This window comes from Nesoenas mayeri (assembly GCF_963082525.1).
Source record: "Nesoenas mayeri genome assembly, chromosome: 16".
Classification (NCBI taxonomy): Eukaryota; Metazoa; Chordata; class Aves; order Columbiformes; family Columbidae; genus Nesoenas; species Nesoenas mayeri.
Genome location: NC_137562.1, coordinates 2790970 through 2812832, shown reverse-complemented (window position 1 = coordinate 2812832; position 21863 = coordinate 2790970). Strand labels below are relative to the sequence as shown.

Below are 21863 nucleotides of genomic sequence, written 5' to 3'. Positions count from 1 at the left end.
CTCAGCCCCACAGGGACCGCAGCAGCGCCCGTTTCAGTGACAAAACCATGCAGTCTGCTGTAAGAGACAAATGAAAATAAATCATCACCTCACATGGCAAACACTTTTCCAGCAAATTTGGGAGGTCAACAATGCAGTTAACGTAGTTATTTTTCACCACATAACAGAAAACAGGGGCAAAACGTGATAGGCTTGTTGTCCTGAGGCAAAGGGATCAGCCCTGTGGCTGATCAGCCCCGTGACCTGTGCTCCTGTCTGTCCTCTCTTTCTACTCACAGTTTTTCCTCCTTTACCACCCTCATCCCTCCCAATAAAGACTCCACATGTGTTTATCTTCTCCCTGTTATCCCTGGTTTTACAGATTTTGTACTCTATTTGGAACTTACAGATAATGGCTGCCCTGAAAATTTATCACTTCTGTCAAGCTAACACCTCCTTTTTGTCTTGCTATGTGTGTCATCTGCTTACACATCACTCCTCGATCGCTGTGGGCGGTACTCAGTAATTCACCTTCTGACAGGTGACAGCGTGGGTGACGCCAGGCAGGGTCGCTGTCAGCACAGCCTCGGCACAGCGGGCAGGCGTGGGGTCACCAGGGCTGGGAGAACAAATGGCAGCACTGGAGCAGCCCAGGTGTGTGCACATACGCAGGCATGTCGTAAGAAGAGCCAGAGGCCACGAATGCATTGCAAAGAGCAAGTTTATTTTAGTTTCCTGTACCGGGGGATCTCCGAAGTCGCACCTGAGCTCCCAGGCAGAGGTGACACCAGCGGGGACGCAGGCGCTGGTCAGTTCAGCCCTGGTAGGAGATCACCAGGCCTGCTGAGCTCGCCTGTATTTCAAGGCTTCAGGCAGGCGCAGCCTCTCGCTCTTTCTCACAACAAAGCAGGGATAAGTTGTCTGGAGTTCCTCACAGAGAAGAAACTTCTTCCTGGTAAGGGTATCAGAACACTGGCCCAGGCTGCCCAGGGGGGTTGTGGAGTCTCCTTCTCTGCAGACATTCCAACCCGCCTGGACACCTTCCTGTGTAACCTCATCTGGGTGTTCCTGCTCCATGGGGGGATTGCACTGGATGAGCTTTCCAGGTCCCTTCCAACCCCTGACATTCTGGGATTCTGTGTGATCTTCCACTACTGAAAGTTTATTTTATTCCCGTTTGTCACACTGGTTCAATTTTTATGACACTTGCAAAATGGTGACACTAAATCCTCACCATCCTGGTAGCCTCACCTTATATTATTAATTCCCTGCAAATGGCTCCAATTAATCACCAAAAAAACCCCACAGCTCCCTCACTTCTGAGTTAATGGCAGTTCCATTTGTAAATACTTTCCTCCCAAAGACATTTATTTCCCCCCACAAAAAGCCTCAACTGCATTCGGTAGTGTACGACTAGACATTCATCCTTGGCATTGCTTCTTTGTGTCATGGGGAAGCTCCACTATACATTTTTCCTCATCTTGTCCTACAAACATTTTCAAACAAACATTTAACAGCGTGTTTCCCAAACTTTCACATGTAGAACTTATATTTTAAATCTTAGCACATAAAAATGCTCCACATCTTCAAAATCTGGGGCTCCCTTTCCTAAAAATAATTACAATTTAAGCTATTAGATTTTTATTTTTTTTTTTAAATAATTAGCTGAGATCGGGCAGAATGACTCATCAAAACTCAAACGTCGACTTGATGACAGCAAGAGCTTCTAGCAGTGTTCATGGAAAACTCAGGACTTTCTCTCTGTTCTCCAAGGAAAGGCTGCAATTTAGCGACTTACTGATTGCGCTGCAGAGTTCTGCTGGAAAAGTGGATCCAAAAAGACTGGAAGTACTCGAGTTTAAGACTTATTTATATTTTTTCATCATCCATGAAACACAAAGAACAATTCCATAAACGTATAGTTCTAAAACATGCTAGGAAGTGTTATTGCATGCTTAATCTAGAAAACATGTGTGACCCAAGGATAAAACACAGCACATACAACGCCTCTAAAACCTATTTATGCATATGGGCGTTTTAAAAATGATGTGATGAAATACAAGGTGCCAGCCCCACAACACTGAAAGCGCTAAAGCCAGTAATTTCAAATAGGACAGGTGAGGATCAGCTTTGCATTCCAACCAAATCTGTCCTTGGTAACAACAAAACAAGCCTCGGTAATATGAGACTCAGCTTCAGCTCTCCCATGGCTCATCCCCGAGACAGACACCATCCAGAACTGCACATGTCCTGTCTATAGCATACGTTAAATCCAGCAGCTATTACAGCAGCCATCAATCAGCAAAACTAATTTGAGAGCTGTCTGCTTATGCAACTGAAACAAAGGCACTTTGTCAGATGGGGTTCTGTTTCCTCTTAGAAAGATCAAAAAAAGTAAAGAAGGAGAAACATTGATATGAATTAATCTCAAACTCTTTTTAACACTTTCCCCCAGCATTTGCATGGCAAGGATTCCCATGCAAGTCAGAAGCTGCAGGTTCTTCTCCCCAAACAAAACAGCCGGGCAAGACTCCCTGAAGTGACCGAAGTCAACAGCCCACAGGCAACCTCGGGGAAGAGCAAAGGACTCGCCACAAATGGAGGAAAAAACCCCAAATAAAACCCTCAGACTGCATGAAGACATTGCACTTTATCTGCTCTCCCCCGGCCCACACCAGTCATGTTTCAACTAAAACGGTGCTGAAACTGAAGTGGACATATTCTGCATATCCCCTCCACAGCCATTCAGGTTTTCTTTCCTTACTTAAAGAAAAATGCTTGAAAAAAACACAACAGAAAAAAATGGAAAAAGAGCCCAAAATACTCAGTTAAGAAAAAGGTTCTTAACTGCACATAGAACCTAACTGTGAAGGCACATAGCCACACTGCAGCATCCCTTTCCTCTAGAAACGCCAAACGTCTCCCTGCCTGAGTGCTTCTCGTAGTACGAGCCATTTGGACAGCACAAAAGCAGCTGCTGCTGCAGGACGCTCCTCTCAGACAGAAGGACAGACAGAGCAGCTGCTGCTGCACGATGCTCCTCTCAGACAGAAGGACAGACAGCCTGGCAACCAGTCTGTGCTGCAAACGGAACAGCAACACGGAATGTTTTACACTGAGAGGCAACAAACTCTCACCAGGATTCCACTGGCCCAGAGGCAACACACTGATCTCATTTTCTTACCAGAAAATACATTTCCAAATAAATTACGTTTTAGCATAAATTTCTGTGTGTCAATATAAATGCAATGGGTGTTACATCATCCTGCCTTTCTCCAGGATAAACACTAGTTTCATTTTTGGCTTCTTTGTGATCAGAAAGGGTAGTTTTCCAGTCAAACTGCAAGTGTCAAAACCCAGAAGTGCTGCATAATTTGTCCAAGAATGTACAAAAAATGCACTTTAATCCACATTCGCATCTAGTCCACAGATAGCGATGTTTTCTCAGTGCTGAGTCCATTTAATGCTTTTAAGGTCAATTCCATCCTGCACCATTTCCCAGAGCGGGCTGTAAAAGAGAAAAATGAGGACTTTTAAAATGCACAGGACATCATCAACAACAATAACCAAACACAATTTCTTCAACTACACGGGCACTTAAGAGACACCAATCTTTCCTTCTGCAGGTCAGTGAGCTTCAGATGATCGGTCTTCACCTGTCTCCTCAGCCCAAAACTCATGAGATGCAAGGACAGGTTCTCCACCTCATGTCCTGCTCCCACTTTGGGCATAAAGTACCCGTGTCTATAGACTGAGCTCTCACATTTGACACTGTCCAGAGGAGTCAGGAGCCTTTCCAATTCACCAAAATAAAACAACTTATCAAAACATAATAATACTCCCTCTGGCTTAGAAACTTCTAGGTACTGCCATGCACGCTTGCCCTACTCGTGTTCTTTCCCAAAGGCACGATCTGGGAGAAGGTTTCTTATCAGGTTTGGTTCCTTAAAACTTGGTCACTGCTAAGACCAGGCCCACTCCAAGATCACGCTGCTCTGGCAGCACCGCTTGCTTACGCACAGAGACACCACCAGAGATATGAAGCAAACAATTCCAACTAAATCCAGCTCTTCAAATGCTTATGATACCTAAGAAGTCTTTTCATTCAATAAGATGTCTCACCTCATTTCCCTCAGCCTCTTCACATGCTGTATGCACTTCTGCACTGTATAATCTACTTCTTCCTCTGTAGTGAAACGACCAATGCCGAATCTAAACCAAAAGAAAGCCATTAAGGACTAGAATAATGTGTATACAGAGTAGTAGAACAAATGCACCTACTTTCAGTAGAGAACAAAAATATTTGGAAGCATTAGGGAAGACGACTCTACGCACCGTATAGATGAGTGAGCCAAGTCTTCGTCTGTTCCGATTGCCCGCAAAACATAGGAAGGCTCCAGAGAAGCTGACGTGCAAGCACTGCAGAAAGAGAAGGCAGGAAAATGTCAAGTTTTTGTTAATGTCTGATGCTACACTGAAGTAACACCTTGCTAATCTCCTCGAGCAAAGAGCACGTCACTTACAGACATTCAATATTACTGTGATTCGTTACAACAACCTCTATCAGCTTCCCCAGCCTCTTAGAACCCCCCAGTGAACACAAGCAAGAAGAGGGGTTTCTGCTGCTGAGGAAAAGAGTGGAAGAGGCAGGCAGGGGGAATGAGGGTAATAACTTAGGAGCATGAGGTAACAGGAGAGAGCACAGACAGCGCATAAGAATAAACCCAGTGCCAAGCAGAAGCAGTGGGAATACAGACAGAGAGGGAGCTGAAGGGAAGGCCATGAAAAGGAGCCAAGATAGAACTAGCCAGAGAAGGTAACACACCAACAGGAACTTTAAACAAGAGGAAAAAAGACTTCACAAGCTGCTGTTTGGCAGCAGAACAAATCAATGACAAACAGCACACGGAGGAATCCAGCCAGAGCGAGATGATCCAGTTATAGGCCTCAGTAGACAACCTCTATCATAAAGCGGGAGGCAAAACTGGTTCCGTGTTGTTACTCGATTTTTACAGGTAGCAGCATGTGGCACAAACCAGAGCTGTTTACAGCAATCTGGTGCACAAAGCAGAGCCTTGGAAGAGATTTTCAAATCACAGAAGTGTTCTGCTTCAGAGACAACCATGAGACTTGTTCTTCCTGTTCATAGTATCAACACAGTGCTAATTAAGATATGCTGACTGCTTTGTTCTCAAAGGTGAGGGAAGGAGGGCATCTTTACACCCCATTAACATCATCATACCCATCAGGTTTGCCTTAGTAACAGAAATGTTACTGGTCACTCCCATAGAGTCAGAGCTTCATAAAAGTGTATTCAACTTTCCTTCTGCTTCTGCATTAAACACCAGCACTATGAGCTACTTGAACTCCAATACTTGTCCGGCCTCACTAGTTATGATCTGCCACTCGTGTGAAATCCACTGAAGGACAGAAGCTGCTCAAACACTGGCAGCCTTTACAATGAAAGTGTCACCAGCAGGTACAGGCCAAGGCTACTCAGACGGCAGGTAACCAGCCTGCAAGGCTGGCAGATAGGAATTTCTAAGGGATTTTTGTTTGGTTTTGTTTCAGGAGGAGTAAACTTAACATTCATTTGAAATGTGTCACTTCAGAGAAACACCATCTTAGAATGCAATCAATGCCAGGCTGACTCGTTAACTGAATAAGCAAATAGGGGGCACAGAGGAGATCAATCTGTAGTTTGTCCTTCCTTTAGCAGATACTATTTTCTCTCCAAAATACACTGCTATCCTTCCCACACATTCCACCTACCTTCCTGAAGACAGAGCCACGTCTTTCAGAGCCATCAGAAGACTCTCCCCTTCCACATATGCAAAAGATAAATTGACGCATCCTACATACAAATAAATCAGATAGAAAAAAGAACTTGATCAACTGAAATCTGGGGCAAATCCTGCCCCATACGGCAGCATTTGCACAACATGTGGCTAAAGTGCATTATTCAGTCATGGCCATTAACACAGGAGCTAGCTGGTTCCAACAGGCTCAGGATTGTGCTCGTTACCTGGATAACGATGCTCTCTGTCTCCATTCATAACCACATCAGGAACTTCACTCATTATTTTTGTAACCAGTCGTTCTGCCAGTTGGGAGATTCGCTTATGGTCGTACTAGCAAAGACACCAGAGAAGAGACCAAGATAAAAATCAGTGTGGAGTTTGACCTGACTCAAACTGCTTTGTGTCACCAGCCACGAGCGGACTGAAGCAGCTGGGTTTGGTTAGACTGGGAGAGAACACATCTGAAACAAAGAAAACTGTCACTTTGCCTACTCAGGAGACTGTTTTAAAAGAGAATGACCAGTTTGGTCCTAGCTAGCTCAACCTGCAAAACCATTTGAAACCGTTCAGAAAATTCTATACGCACAAGCTGCCAGATTGGCTTTCATCAAAGCCACGAGTTCTTTGTGCTTTAAGACAAGGTAGGTAATGCATAAGATGACACATTTTGCAAGACAAGAAAGGGCATCTATTACAGTAAGTGCCCCTTATTCGCCTAATAAAGACACAAACTCGCAAATGACTGGAAACTCAGTTTTTACAACACAAAGCCTACACAATGAGAACTGCCCATGTGCGGTGGCTCGTTCTAGGTTGAAAAATGAGGTCATTTGCACTAAGAAGCAGCAAGGGTTGGCGTCAGCCCCGGTACACAGACACAGCCATACACACCACGTGCAATTCACACCTGTTTACACGTCTGAAAAAGCTTCGGTAGAAAACAAGGCTATTGCAGATATTACTTGGTTTAGAAACACCAAAATTCTGGCAGGAGAGGAGGAGAATCCAGATGTGAGGCTTGTGCAGAATTCAGGCTCTGCAGCCCCTAACGAGGCTTCTAGAGCCCCCGCTCGGATGGTGGATCCCTGCCTGGCTCCAGGAAGCAGTGTGATCCTTCCTGTACAGATATCTGGCTTATGCATCCCACTGGCACTACAGGAGAGGATTTTTACATTCCAGCGGCAAGGGATGTGTCAGTGCTCACAGGGGCAGCGGCACCGGAGGCTCAGACACCAAACTTACCACTGAACTTTGCTGCCCAAGCTAGGAAAAATAATTAATTCTTCATTGCAAAGCTACAGTGAACTTGAACTTACATACATTTAATAGCTATGATAATGGACTAGGTAGTCTTAATTTTTCAATATACATTTCATAAACATGATTTATTCTATTTCAGAGATGCTGCTAATACATGTGTGCAGAATGGGACTTAAAGCCGTCTTTCACTAGAACTGGCAACTGTAAACCTGCTGTAGGAAACCATGATTCAAACCACTTGCGCTAGCTTGGCTGTATTAAGGTAATTTTCCATGAGCTTGTTGATAGCATGGCCCTTTGTTTTGAATGTAGTTTGAGAACAATACGATAGCACCATGGAACAGAGTTGATGTTTTCTTCCAGTAACTCCCCAGTGTTTGGGACTTTGCATAAAAGAATGTAAGAGCTCACTGATGTTGGTCGTCCCTCAGCTTCTCATGTTTTGCAAGTACAGAGGTTTATAATGCAGGGAGGAGCAGATCCAGGCCAGCTGACTCAGCTTGGCCAACATGAGTGTTCCACAACATAAACTTCATATTCCATATTTAACTGGGAAGTTGCTGGGAACGGCTCTTTCCTCGATGGCCACTGTTCCTGCTCCTGTTCCTGTGCCCAGGGCCCAATTCCTGTGACATCCCTGTGTCCTGCTCTTGATCTCCATGTCTTTACTGAGCTCACTTTGCTCACTGTGTCTGCCTTCTGGTGCTCATGGCTCAGAGCACACGTTCTAGTGGCTAAGTATTGTTCTGCATTGTCTTTCTTTTACCATTATTTTATTAAATCTGTTACTATTTCAACTCTCAAGTCTTTCCTCCTCTTTCCCTTCCAGCGAAGGACAGGTGAGTGAGCAACTGGTTTGCTGTATAGCTGCTGGCCCAGGACTAAACAGCGACACAACTTCAAGAAAAAATCAACTTCAGAAAGACGAAAACCAACTTCCAACTACCCCAAAACAACCCTGAAGATCTCAAAGAATCTGCTTAATGTTACAACATGAGAATCAAATTTAATTCAGGCCCATGGACACAAAAAGACCTACAAAATCTGGAACTTAGCTGGCCTTGTTATACTATTTTCTGGAAGGCAGGACACAAGCTTTCTCCCCCGTACCTCCATCTCTTGCTGTGCCACTTCACAGGCTGCCCCCAGGCCCACCACTAAGGGAGTGGGCACCGTCCCCGAGCGCAGGCCCCTCTCCTGGCCCCCCCCGCTCTGCAGGGGCTCCAGCCGCACGCGCGGCCGGCGGCGAACATAGATGGCACCGACCCCTGGAAAACAAGGAAAGCTGGTTTAGTACACACCCAGTCCTGAAAGCATGAAAACGCACTTCAGGGTTTGGAAACATTCCTTATTTCCACAGCAAACACATATTTGGACACCTCACTGGAGAAAAATGTAGCGAACACACACAGACGCACAATACTCTCTAGGAAATGGTGTTTCTTCCCACTTGTTCATGTTCCTCTTCATTCAGGCTCCCAGAGCTTCAGCCCTGGGAGAAGTTCAGGTCCTCCCTGTGCGCTTCAGCCACTTAAGGACTCAGCACTTCCCCCACTGCTCACAATTCTGTGCACAGCTGAAGTTCATCCCTTTGCACAGAAGTTTTTCAGTGCAAATATTTCATTCACTGATGTCCCGTTACTGACTGGCAACCGAAAGCTCTAGAGCTCCTTTCTCGGGACTAGCAGGCCAGCACTGCTCTCAGGAGTCCTCTCCCTTTCTTCTCATTAGCGAAACTCCTGAGTGGCACCAATTTGCAATGGGCAGATTAGATGATCCTGTTTTGACAGCCAGCCAGTTTCACTCTCTTGCCTCCTCACCTAGAAACCCGATTTCCACGTCTCCACGTGCCTTGGCACACCTACCGGGTGACGGTCACCACAGGGAGGATGGTGGCAACTTCTGGTCATAATAAGCTGTGAAATTTTATGTCTTTCACCTGCCCTAAGTTATTGGTTGAAACCTTAGTCCTTGTCCAGAGACAGGTCTTCAGCTCTCAGGAGAGCTCGTACAGAAAGACAACACATTGGAAAATACAATTTTGCCTGTTGTTTCTGAATAGCACATAGAATACAGCAAACCTGATTTCTGTCTGTCTACGTACCAAGTAGACCATAACAGTGATAACAGACGAACTTTTACTATTTGGGCATCAACTAGAAAACCCACAGCCAGATTTTAAACCCCATTCTACAAAGAAGATTCACAAATGGGGCTGGGAGGATGAAGCCACTGGAAGCAGAAGACAACCAAAATCACTAAGAATTTAAACTTTCCAGCTCCCTTTCGATCTCCTCGTTCCACATTACCCTTGGGTCTAAACTCTGCCTTATAATCCTGCAACTTCATTTCAACCGTTTCAGCATCAACGCTGCTTCACACCAAGCAGATGGCTCCTGAAACGCCACCGCTCCTCACGCCGGCACCACCAGAAGATGCTGTGAAGGCACCTCAGAGCCCAGCAGCTCTGCAGATCCACTCACCGCAGCGCTAAGTCTGGCAGGCGTGCCTGGACTACCCCAAGGTCAGTCCAGTGCCAGTGCTGGAATAGTTTTCGACAGCTTAAGTAACAGTCACTAGGACAGATAGGTTTGAGCTCATACCTTGTGGCAGGCATGGAAACAACTCTCTAGACAAGCACTTCAGTAAGTACCTTTGGGGCCGTAAATTTTATGGCTACTGATGCTCATTAGATCAATTTTCATATCATTGACATCCATCGGAATTTTACCAACTGCTTGTGCAGCATCTGTGTGGAAGAAAACCTTACGTGCGCGGCAGATCTCACCTGTAATAAAAACACAGAAGTAAAAACCCCACATTATCTCATCTAATCATTATGATTCCAATTATGAATCTAAAGCATCGGCTGATAGCAGAGGCCAGTTCTGAGGTGACAAAGGAAGAAATGGGTGCTGTCACGTTTCTTTGTGTAGGAGTTATTGCAGCTGGTGCCTCGCTGGACACAGGTAAGACTACAGTGAATTTCTTCAGTTGAGAAATTAAAAAGACTTCTAATGTTAAGAAGTGAGAGTGTTTGCAAACCCACACCTATCAGGTTTAAGTACAAACGGCTGCAAAGCATATCAAAGTTTCCCCTCAGCAATGAACACAGGTGAACAAAATGAAAACTTTTTTCTTGATTCTTTTCCTTCTCAGCATCAGTCCAGTATAAGGCAGCTTAACTTTCAAGTTCATATTTGCCAAGTATTTTTATGCTATTTCCTCTATTTTCCAAGTTTTGCAATTTTCAGCTTCAAACACGTTCTCAAAGCTGTCACTAGTCCGCACACACGCTGACTACTCCCACCTGAACTCACTCAAGCCTGTAATCAGTGGTTTTGCATCCAGAGCTAAAATAGACTAAGGAACAAAATAATGGGCAGTGAACTTAAATATTATTTATTTTTGTCATCAAAAACATCACAATTCATCTTCCACAGAGTCCAAACCCAGCACAGTTGCACCAAGACCTCTCCTTCACACGAGTTCAGCATCAGCTTTCCCTCCTGCGGCCCAGCAAGAGCTGCATTGATACTGTCAACAGCAGGCCTCACGCTAACCGGGCCTTAGGCTGGCTCTGCAAAGCCTCAGTCCTGGCCTATTAGACCTGCTATCAAAGTGTTATGAGAACTTACTGTGGGAACCAGAGCTTGGTACCAGGTATCTCTGGCATTTAAGTGTAGGAGAACAGTAACGCTCTTGACACTATAGGCACAGTAGGAACATAGAGAGTACTCAAGTCTATAAGCAACTCACTGGTGATTAATTTTTTGTCAGTTAAGAAATATAACCTTGAAAAGCACTTGGGGAAAGTGCTGCTTTGAGGATAATCAAGAAAAAAAAAAAAAGGAGCATCTAAGCAAGAGCAAAATGAACTGCACAACAGGCTAAGATGCCTGCACAGCCTAAGGAAACAATCCCCTTCAGAACCACGCCGTATAACTGCCAGGGCAGAGGCCAAAGCCCAAAAACTGTCTGCAAACTCAAATATCTTATCAAAGGACATCTTGGATACGACGGGGACTGGGTGGGGGGAGTTGTCACTGTCGTAAGAAATGTTATTGAGGAATCACCGGGGGATGCGGGGAGCTGCATGTGCCGCTGCTCGCCCTGCCCGCTCCAGCTCTGCTCTTCCTTCCCTGCCCCAGGTCCCTGTCCCTGCTCAGGGCCAGGCTCCCCCTCTCGCGCCTCCTCTTCCAGAAACCCAGCTCTTCCGCAGCCTTTCAACCTCCAAACCAATTGTTCATGACTGTATATGGCAAGACTGGGGGGAAAAGGTGTCTATGTGTGGTGCCCACCATCCTCTCCCACCCCAAATTCTGCATGTTTCTCCTCTACAAGTGCTCAAGAAACCATTACAACATGTAAACTCAATTTGGCCAGTGATTCTGTGCAATTTTTTCATCCATCATGCAATTCAGAATGAAACCAGAAACAGTGCAGCTGATCTGTACTACAAGGCTATAATACCTGCAAAACTCACTGTAAAAGTCCTGAATTTTGTCCTCATTTCCCTTTAAAAGAAGTTTTTATTTGGGACAGCATTATTAATTATTCCTTAAGCATACTACCCCTAATCTTTTGCATCAGTAGCCCTTAACCAGGAAAATAATTAAGTCAAATGAAGCACGAGTGACATGAGCTGGCCTCTGGAAGCCACGGGGTACTTACCGATGTCATGAATTGGCTGCTTTACCCCTATTTCATTATTCACAGTCATCACAGAAACTAAACTTGTATCGGGCTGGAACGCAGCCTCCAGCTCCTGGTGAAATATTCAAAGAGACAGAAGCTGTGACTAACAGCAGAAGCAAGATTCCTGTGCACACCTCCAGTCTGCCGGCAAATCTTCACCACCAGCCGCTAACTAGTGCTTTGCCAACAACCCGCTGGGTTCTGATGAACTGTCCTGCTAAGAGCACCAACCCACGTGAGGAGGAGAGTCCTGCAGGGTGAGGAACGTGATCACTTGGATTTCAGCCCGTCCTATCCCCGGTATGCCCTGTGCCACCTGCCTGGATTAAATCAAATCAGAATAGGCTTTTGCTGTCTCATACATTCCTCTGGACTATTTTCTTTAATGAATTAACCACCCACAAAACAGCTTAAGGCACATCTGGACCAAGTGAGGCTGGCTCTAAAGGAGCTGCGCTTTCCACAGGGAAGTGTCACGCACAGGGGCCTGACAGCGAAGTTGTCAGGGAACACAAGTGACACTTGTGTGCTCGCAGGCCTGAGCCCTCCACCCCACCACACACACATCACCGCCCCACGCTGAGGGGCCAGAAATGAACGCGGTGCTGCCCCGTACCACAGGACACAGACGAATACACAAGGCAGTTTGGCTCCTGCACCCCAGGACTGCGGCAGGACACCCAGAAGGGGCAGTTTCTGGACAGCAATGGGGAGTGTTGTCATTGCTGTGTCTGACGCCTGGAGTAGCTCAAGTGATGGAATTTCACCACTAACGCCTGTATCACAGCAGCTCCATCCCAGTCGGGTACTGGGCTCTCTACAGGGTGTGCAACAGCTCAACCTGTGCGGCTCTGAAGCCATCCAGAGATGGATTTTTTGATTGAGAAGAAGCCTAGAGCACCACGCAGAACAGAAAATCCTTCTCCAACTGTGACCGAGATTTCACCATGACTCTCACTCTGCCCTGCGATTTGTATCATTCTTTCCTCATCATCAAGAAGACACAAGGTCCTCTTGAAGCAACTTGAAGCAAAAATCCCTTCCATTTTCCCTTTGTGTCAGCAAACAACCTACCTTCAAATCTATGAGTCCATTTTTTTTCACAGGTAGATAAGTGACCTGGAAACCCTCTGTCTCCAAGAAACGGCAAGAATCCAACACGCACTTGTGCTCTGTCTGTGTGGTAATGATGTGCTTTTTCCTGGATTTATAGAACCTTGCAACACCCTGTCAGGCACAATCCATGAATAAGAAATGTGCTGTTAGACCACTAAAGAAAGCAAGTGTTCCACAAAATAACTGAAAACAAGAAATTGCTATTTAAATGCAATTCATTTGAATCTCGGCTGTTTGCCCCAAAGTCATGAATCTAAAACGCACTGACACATAATTCACACTGGATATTTCCACAGCATTCATTTTTCAAAGCATCTCCCTTTCCAAAAAGCCTGTGAAAATGTTAAGTGACTTAAGTTCTAGACACCTTTAACAGAAAAACCTTTCAAAACCCATTTGCAATGGAGCCACATGCAGTGAAAAGTCTGAACAACGGCATGCTGAAGGTTAAAACACGACATAGAGTCAGAAAATAGTCCAGAATCAGTATCTCCGCTATATTTAATGATAAAGATTTTAATTATGTAAACCAGAGGACCGTACTTGGTGCACGTAAGATAAACATGGTCCTAAAAACCATGTCCTGGCCATCCCCATATTTCCTCCACTTATGTAGCAGAATAAAACAAGGAGTGAGTCCAGGAATGCAAATATTTCCTAACTACACCAACATATTAACATTCAAATCACTGAAAGATGCATACAGTGCTTAAAAGCTTCATTTTAACAAAATGAATAACTATAAAACTTTTACCTTAAGTGCCATGTTATTTGACTCTGTTGCACCACTGGTAAATATAATTTCCCTTGGATCAGCTCCTATTAAATCTGCAACTTGCTGTTTTAAAGAAATACGAATTTGATTTGCTGAGATAAAACACAAGGAACGCACCAAAGCAAAACACATGCAAAATGATTTTAAGAATGCCCCCTTCAGCCTTGAGAGGATTACAGCTGGTATCTAATGAAGTCATGTACATTTTCTGCCTTAATAGAAAATGCATAAGGAATCCACAGTCATTAGCAGTCGTGGTATTGAGCACTGGCTTGTCATAAAAGAACAAAAAAGTTAAATAGACAAAAACCCAGTAAATATTGCTTCCAAAAAAACAACAAAGACCCACACCTAATCCTAGGAAAATGATAAAATATGAAGTTAGCCCATTTACTGCAGCAGCACAGCTGTGACCTCAGGAAATCAAAAATCCTGAGGCACCTTTCCCTAAAGCATTGGCTTCTGCCATTTCAGCTGCTCTTATCTCTCTATTTTTTTCTTGCAATAAATCTGCTAAAGTAGAGCTAAGGAACCGGGGAGCTGCTAAACCCACCCCACAAAGAGCTAATTAACAACAACAGTTTTATTTTGATTTTCTTTCAACACTGGAGCGTGGATGCCAACATCTCACCCTTCTCGCCTTCTCCATGGCAGCCTCGCTCTCCCAGCCGTAGGCGTGGGTGCGGGAGTGGGGGTTGCCGTAGTAGGCGGTCAGGTAGGGCAGCATGCTGTCCAGCACCCGGGGGTCCTGCGGGACACAAACACCAGCTCAGAAATGGAGGAAAAGCATCTCTGTCTGTGTATTAGAAGGGGGGTGGTCAGCAGGTCAGAGAGGTTCTCCTGCCCCTCTGCTCTGCCCTGGGGAGACCACACCTGGAATCTTGTGTCCAGTTGTGGCCCCTCAGTTCCAGCAGGACAGGGAACTGCTGGAGAGGGTCCAGCACAGCCACCAAGCTGCTGCAGGGAGTGGAGCATCTCCCGTGTGAGGAAAGGCTGAGGGAGCTGGGGCTCTGGAGCTGGACAAGAGGACACTGAGGGGGGACTCATTCCTGGGGATCAATATGGAAAGGGGCAGTGTCAGGAGGATGGAGCCAGGCTCTTCTGGTGACAACCAGGGACAGGACAAGGGGCAATGGGTGCAAACTGGAATACAGGAGGTTCCACTTGAATTTGCAAAGAAACTTGTTCCTGGTGAGGGTGGCAGAGCCTGGCCCAGGCTGCCCAGGGGGGTTGTGGAGTCTCCTTCTCTGCAGACATTCCAACCCGCCTGGACACCTTCCTGTGTAACCTCATCTGGGTGTTCCTGCTCCATGGGGGGATTGCACTGGATGAGCTTTCCAGGGCCCTTCAACCCCTGACATCCTGGGATTCCATCCCTGCTGCCCCGCCCCCTGTGACCAGGATCAGCAGCACTTCTGCTGCAGTGTCTGGGTTTAGCTCGGGCCAGATCTTGAAAACTGGAGGTCACTGCACATTACAGACGCCACCTCCGGCAAACACGAGTATCTGGAAATTATGTTTTGTGCCCCTGCATGAAACCCCGATGTGCATCAAGGCAATCACAGAAAAACGGGGTTTTGCGAGCAGAAAAATACAATGTCCTAAAAAGCCAGGAAAAACGGCCATTCATTTTGGTCAAATAAATTTCTTGCTGCCTCTCAAAGCGACACCCAGCCCGCAGGTGCTGGTGTCGCTGTCACCGGTCCCGGGACGGCGGCGGGACGGGGCGGAGGAGCTGACCGGGGGTGGCCCGGCCCCGCTGTGCGCCGGAACGGGGTTCGCTGCTGTGTGTTGTTTGCGGTTCAAGCGCCGCCGCTCCCGCAGCGCGGGGGCAGCGCCGGGCCCGGGGAACACGCGAGCGCCCCAGAGAAAAGGGCCAGAAACGAACTTCATTTCTGCCCCTCCTGCTGCTCCGTCCGCTGCGGGACCCGCGGGCCCGGGCGGCGGCTGCAGGTGGGCGGGGAGCCGGGCCCGAGCGCAGCCCTTACCAGCGGGGTGGTGGCCTGGACGTCCATGTAGAGCGGCCGGAGGGCGCCGCCGCCATCGCCGCTTGGCCCTGAGGGGAGGAGGGAGGAACGAGCCGCTGTCAGGGGCCGCGGCACCGGCCGAGCCTGCCCGGGCAGCGGCTCTGCTCCCCCCGCGGCCTCACCCGGTGCGGGTCCCGCTCCCTGTCCCGGTGCCGGTTCCGGTCGCGCCGTCAAGAGCCGCCGGGGGGCGGGGAGGACCCGCGGGGCCGCCAGGCGCCGCCACAGCAGCATGGCCGCGGCGCTGGGAACGGGGCGGGCCGCCACTTCCGGCTACGTCACGGTGCGCGCCGGAAGCGGAGAACGGAGCGGGCAGCGGCAGCGGAGCGAGGTGCGGGCGGAGCAGGGAGAGCGGGAGGAGCGGGAGGAGCGGGAGGAGCGGGCCGCCGGGCGGGCCGGAGCGCTGAGGTGCCGCGGGCAGAGGGGCCTGGGCGGGGGCCGCTCCTCCCCGGGGAGCTCCGCGGGGCCATTCGGTGCCGCCGGGCCGGTGGCAGCCCGTGGGGACGGGCCCGTTACCCGGTGCCGCCGTGCGCCGCACTGCTCGGGGTCCAGAAGCAGCTCAGGGGACGCAGCGGCGCTCACGGGGCCGAACGGGACCGTCCCCCGGTCCCTCCCGGCTGTTCCTCCCTAACGGGCCAGGACACGGCCCCGAAAGCCGCGAATCCTCCGGCTCTGCCCCCGGGCGGCTCCGGACGCGCGGGTCCCGCTCGCAGCGGGTCCGGTGACGGGAGCGCGTCGGGCACAGCGGTAAATCCGTGTGCGTTTCTGTGCTTTCTCTTCTAGATGCCTGTGACCGTGGGGCCGTACGGGCAGTCGCAGCCCAGCTGCTTCGACAGAGTGAAGATGGGTTTCATGATGGGCTTTGCGGTGGGGATGGCGGCCGGAGCGCTGTTCGGCACCTTCTCCTGCCTCAGGTGAGCCGGGGAATTGTCTCTGGGAACAGGTCACGGCGGCGACAGCCGGACAGAAACGCTCCCCTCGGGGAGGGGTGTGGGTCTGCGGGTTTGCTCTGGGGTCCGAACTCACCACCGGCCGCAGAGGGAAGGGCTGACGGGATCAGCTCCGGGTCAGCACGCACGGGGGCCGCGGTTCCGCAGCCTTTTCCTGCCGCTCGCGCGGGCGGCTGCGCCGGGACGCTGCGGGAGCTCCGCTCGGGGAGCTGTCTGCGCAGCTACACGAGCAGCCCTGGGCGGCTCTGGCGCTTCCCGGCGTGCTCTGCCTGCCCCTGGGCGCCCGCATCGCCGTAGGTTTGGATGTGTCATCACCCCGTGCGGAGGCAAAGATGTCCTGACCCCGAGGCTTTAGTGGCAACAGTGTCTGCAGAGCCGCGGCCGGCACTGGCGCGGTCATTGTGAGGGACAACGTTCCGCCTTCCCCCAGCACTCCCCAGCGCGGCGGCACAGGAACAAACAACGCTCAGCTGCTCCGAGTCAGTACTCGTGCTGCTCAGTGATGGGTTTTGGCACACAAGGAATTACTGAAATACGCTCTTTTGTATTTTGCAGGACTCTTTCTGCTTGGCGTTTTTTGATCTGTGATTAAACGTGGGTGGTGATTTAGTAGCGGGCCTAACAGGAGGAAAAGGCACAAAGCCTAATCTTTGACAGAGTTTAAAAGGTTTTCTGGTGTCTCTCAGATCCTGGAGAGTGTTTGTAAGCAGTTCCGTGTTAGCAGAAAATGCAGCTTGGGGTTATTTGGAAGAAGCAGTAAGGGTGGTTGTGTCGTACTTGAATGACACAGCCACATTACTTCTGCTGAACCATTTTTGAGGGAAAATCTCCATGCTTTAAAACTCAAGTGCAGTGACCCTACAGTCACTGCCGTGCTTAGAAGCAGAATATTACAAGAGAAGGAGCAATGCTTTTTGTGTCAGCCTGACCTCAGGTAACTGGGAACTGCAGAACAGAAATGCCTCTGGACACCCCCAGGCCTTCGAGTTTCTCTCATATTAAAAAAATGGTGTCAGTGACAAATAAAAAGTTAGTTTCAAAATTGTTTAAGTTGGTGGTATGAAAACGTACTGCCACTGCAGCCAGACGTGATGGTAATGCAACCGCTCAAACCCTTCGTATTTTCTGGCAAATCAAATACACGGACAACACAATAGTATTTTTTTTTCCCCAAATTAAGGTTATTTGGGGCCCTGGCAGGTGAAGCTGGTCCTGCTGGTGGCAGGGCAGGAGGGAACAGCGGGTACCACTGCGGGAAGAACACACGTGGGCCATTAGTGACGGTTGCTCTGGTGCCCTGAGGAGAACAGCAGCCCGGGCTCAGGCACCGCAGCCCGTCCCACGGAGGCAGGAGGTGTCAGTTTAACTTTACTCAGAGGAGGAGGAGTTTGATTTGGGCACTGAGGCAGCCAGGAGCTGGTTGTATTGGGTGTTTCCTGCTCTGTGTCTGGTACCTATCAGGCTTTGGCTTTTATATAATTCTTGTGGTTTTCTTTGTCTCAGGATCGGCATGAGAGGACGAGAGCTAATGGGTGGAGTTGGCAAAACCATGATGCAGAGCGGAGGGACGTTTGGGACGTTCATGGCTATTGGGATGGGAATCCGCTGCTAACCTGGAGCCTGGGTTGGGACCGGAGCGCCCTGGCCAGCCATTCCTCCTCTGTACCGTAATAAAGTCTTTCGATATCTGGAAGTGAGAGCTCGTCATGAAATGGGGAAGCACCATCCTCCTCGCTCTGCTGATTGTAAATGCGCTTTTTACCCAATTTCTACTTTCCTCCCATCTCTTACTCCTATGACAATGAGAATTAATAATCCTTTGTACCACATTAAAGTTCCTATTTCACAGACTTAAGTACAGCGCACACATTTCTCCATTGGGTACTTGGCAGCTCATATTCCCAATGTGCCGATGCTCCGTTGCGTTTGTGCGTTCCTGAATTTAGGAGAGTTACTCCGTGGCAAATGCAGATCAGCTGTCGAAATTCCTCTTGCAAAAAGAGGAGCCTGAAGCTGGCCCCGTTTCTGAGTTCCAGGTAATATGGGGTAAACACACAGAGAACGAGGGACCCTGAAGGACTTGGGCAAGCGCTGCAGCTGAGGACAAACGGCAGCAGCTCCGGCCCCTTCCTGGCAGCCGGTGGGTGCAGGACACGGGTGGGAGCAGCACGGAGCACGTCCAGGAACAGCCATGGCTCTAGAAACACTCAGACTGCTGGAGAATGGAAAACCACCCATCACATGGCAGCTAAAGGTATTTAGTGATGAACCAGGAGGGTGGTGTCAACACCAGACTCTAATCTTCTCAGGCCTTGAGCCAGGCCTTTCCTAAAGCTCATGCTCAGGCTTAGCTGTGCTGCAAGTCCCTGTGTTACAGCTCAGCTGCTGCAGCTCTGTGGGTGCAGCCTCACCCCTCACTGCGCTGTGCAGCCCTCCCAGGACAGCAGGGATGGTCACAGCTGCCGCCCCGATCAGAAGGTGCTGTGGCCATTTTCATTCCCTCGGCAAGGGCTGGCACAGGCTGCACCGGCTGGGGTGGCGCTGCCAGAACAGTCTCATCCACAGCCCGGGTGGCTGAGGAGCTCAGGGTGTCCCAGGGAGAACAGGGGATCATGTGCCTTTGTGTGAACATAAAACAGCCATCTATACACTCGCAGCCACAGGAACGTGAATCAATGCAGTCACATAGGCACCAGCTTTTGAGCACAGGCTCTGCTGGTTTTCGCACTTTTCAGGCACAATCCCGAAAGCCGCGCACACTGCAGTTCATTCGCTAAATGCCATCTTCGGAAACATTTCTCTGGTCAACCTACCGCTCAGCTTTCTTCTCGTGTTACTGAGAAATATCAGCACAGGGAATCCGTCTCTGTCGAGCACACGTCAATCCCTCTTCGCTTTTCCTTTGTTGCCTCTGCCTAGATGATTTCCCTGGTCTCTCTTCACCGGAGCAGTCGTGGCTGTGCTGTGTTACACACAGGCACAGCCAATGCACACCAAGTGTCAACAGACACACTCCGCTGAGCAAAACACTAGCGCAGATGCACATGTGTGACGAAATCAGCACACAAGCTTGTGGAGAGAAAGACATGGACTCATACGCATGTGGAGCGACGGATTGATACAGCAGGCGCCAGGAACACAGACTGACTTACAGGCACACTGTCTCCACACCAACAGGGACCGTTCTGCAGGTATCCTAGACAGTGATTATTGAGCTTGAGCAAACATGGTCCTGAGCAAAACTCCCAAACACTTCCAGGAAAGACACATTCTCTCCCACAAGCACACAAGTGTCTGCCCTCAGCTATAGATCAGGGATAAGCTTGTCAGGAGATGCCCTGTTGCTCTTTCATGTTATGGCATGATCTGTTTCATTTCTCTTGTAGATCGGCTGCTGAGCGCCTTTCCTCAGGCCACTGTGAAGCATTTGCCATAGGTGAGAAGTACCACGGAGCAGCATTCAGTTCTGCTTACGAATGTCTTTGCTCCTTTATTAGCAGAGCTCCCTTGCATCTGTCCGCATGAGAAATGCAGGACTGGGCAACATTGTGCAAAATGGTAAGGCACAAAAAGGCAAAAGGGCAAGGCGAGGCATGACAAGAGAAAAAGGCAAGGAAAAACCAGGCAAAAGGGAAAAGCAAGGCAAAAAGGAAAAGCAAGGCAATGCAAAAGGTCAAGGCAAAGCAAGATAAGGCAAAAGCGGAAGGCAAGGCAAGACAAGGGAAAAGGGCAAGGCAAGACAAAGGAAAAAGGCAAGGCAAGGCATGGCAAAAGGGAAAAGCAAGGCAAGAGAAAATGGAAAAGCAAGGCAAGGCAAGGCAAAAGGGCAAAGCAAGACAAGGGAAGAAAAAAAGCCAAGGCAAGGCAGGGGAAAAGGGCAAGGCAAAAAGGCAAGGCAAGGAACAACCTGTGTGCAATCCACCGAGTGTGGGTGTTCAGACAGCGGCATATATTCAGACGTGCCTACAGACACCCTTCTGAAAGCCTTACACCCCAGGACTGAATGTATGTGCAGCCACTTGCACCAGTGTGCGCAATCACAAATTTAGACGGCAATGTTAAATCTCACAGAAGCACCAACGTCTTGGTGTTCAGCCTTCGTCACAAACAAGGTTGTGAACGCCTCTGCCATTTTTTGGTCTGTGCAGCGTGTCTTCTTGCATTTCGCTTTCCGATCGCAGGCTTAGCGGTTTTCTTTGTACGACTAGGTATACCAGAAGAAAGAGATAGCATAGGAAATGTTGCTGTCTGCCTTCTTCAGTGTTGGAAACTAGTTGCTCTCCCTTCTCTCTGTCTACGTGCACACATAGGACTCCTCACCGAAAACACGCTGAAACGTTTCCACAAGCGTCCTGGTATGTGCACCCACCTCCACGTGCATGCACACACAGCTACAGAAAAGCACATAACTTTGCACACACTGATATATAAGCAAAGGAGTGGCCACGCACACGCACACTTCTGCAATCACGCCCTCTCACCTCTCTTTACAGAAAGAAGTACGTGGAACGCACTTTCCTGCTTGAGGCTAAAGAAGTCTATTGATGCTTGGGATACTGCGCGTGGCTTCAGACGAGGCGGAAAGCCATCAGACCTTTTAGATTAGGCCCAAACAAGAACCCCAGCTACTTGAGACACTTAGACTAAGCCTAAAACACAAAGAGCTCTCCGTAAGGATGGTGTTTATACTCTACTTTCACAATCTGCTGGCAGTACAAAAAAATAAGCTGGACTCTGTGACTGTGACTCTGTGACTATGTGACACGGTCACTGTGAGTATGTGACTATGTGACTGTGACTCTGAGTTTGACTCTTGGACTCTGTGACTGTGACTCTGTGACATCTGTGACTCTGAATTTCAGTCTGTGACTTTGTGACTGTGACTCTGTGAGTCTGTGACTCTGTGATTGTGACTTTGTGACTCTGTGTGACATCTGTGACTGTGAATCTGATTGTGTGACTCCTTGACTGTGACTCTGTGACTCCCTGACCCTGTGACAGCCTGTGAGTCTGTTACTGTGACTCTTTGACCCTGTGACTGCCTGTGAGTCTTTCTCTCTGACTCCATGATTTTGTGACTCTGGGAGTCTGTATCTGTGCCTCTGAGACAGCTGAGACTCTCTGACTGTGAGTCTGTATCTCTGTGACTGTGACTCTGTGACATCTGTGACTCTGTCACTCTGTGACTGTGACTATGACTCTGTGTCTGCGACTCTGTGACTATGTGACTGTGATTCTGTGAGTCTTTGACACCATGTCT

At 48.8% G+C, this 21863-nt stretch overlaps 2 protein-coding genes across 3 annotated transcripts; one reads left to right on the top strand and one right to left on the bottom strand.

Annotated features, from left to right (window-relative positions):
- Positions 1-723: 723 nt before the first annotated feature.
- NFS1 (NFS1 cysteine desulfurase) lies at positions 724-15898 on the bottom strand. Its single transcript, XM_080354881.1, has 13 exons — positions 15779-15898; positions 15618-15685; positions 14261-14377; positions 13609-13692; positions 12813-12965; positions 11715-11808; positions 9694-9828; positions 8151-8308; positions 6005-6110; positions 5752-5833; positions 4315-4398; positions 4102-4191; positions 724-3487 (listed from the first exon to the last, which is right to left on the bottom strand). The coding sequence occupies exons 1-13, from the start codon at positions 15885-15887 to the stop codon at positions 3424-3426; spliced, it is 1344 nt and encodes a 447-aa protein (XP_080211007.1). The 5' UTR covers positions 15888-15898; the 3' UTR covers positions 724-3423.
- A 22-nt stretch (positions 15899-15920) lies between these two features.
- On the top strand, positions 15921-18453 carry ROMO1 (reactive oxygen species modulator 1). Of its 2 annotated transcripts, none has more exons than XM_080354879.1 (3): positions 15921-15984; positions 16437-16567; positions 18107-18453. In XM_080354879.1, the coding sequence occupies exons 2-3, from the start codon at positions 16437-16439 to the stop codon at positions 18213-18215; spliced, it is 240 nt and encodes a 79-aa protein (XP_080211005.1). In that variant the 5' UTR covers positions 15921-15984; the 3' UTR covers positions 18216-18453. The 2 variants fall into 2 exon arrangements, with proteins under 2 accessions (XP_080211005.1, XP_080211006.1); XM_080354880.1 differs by lacking the exon at positions 15921-15984 and adding an exon at positions 16005-16061.
- Positions 18454-21863: the final 3410 nt, after the last annotated feature.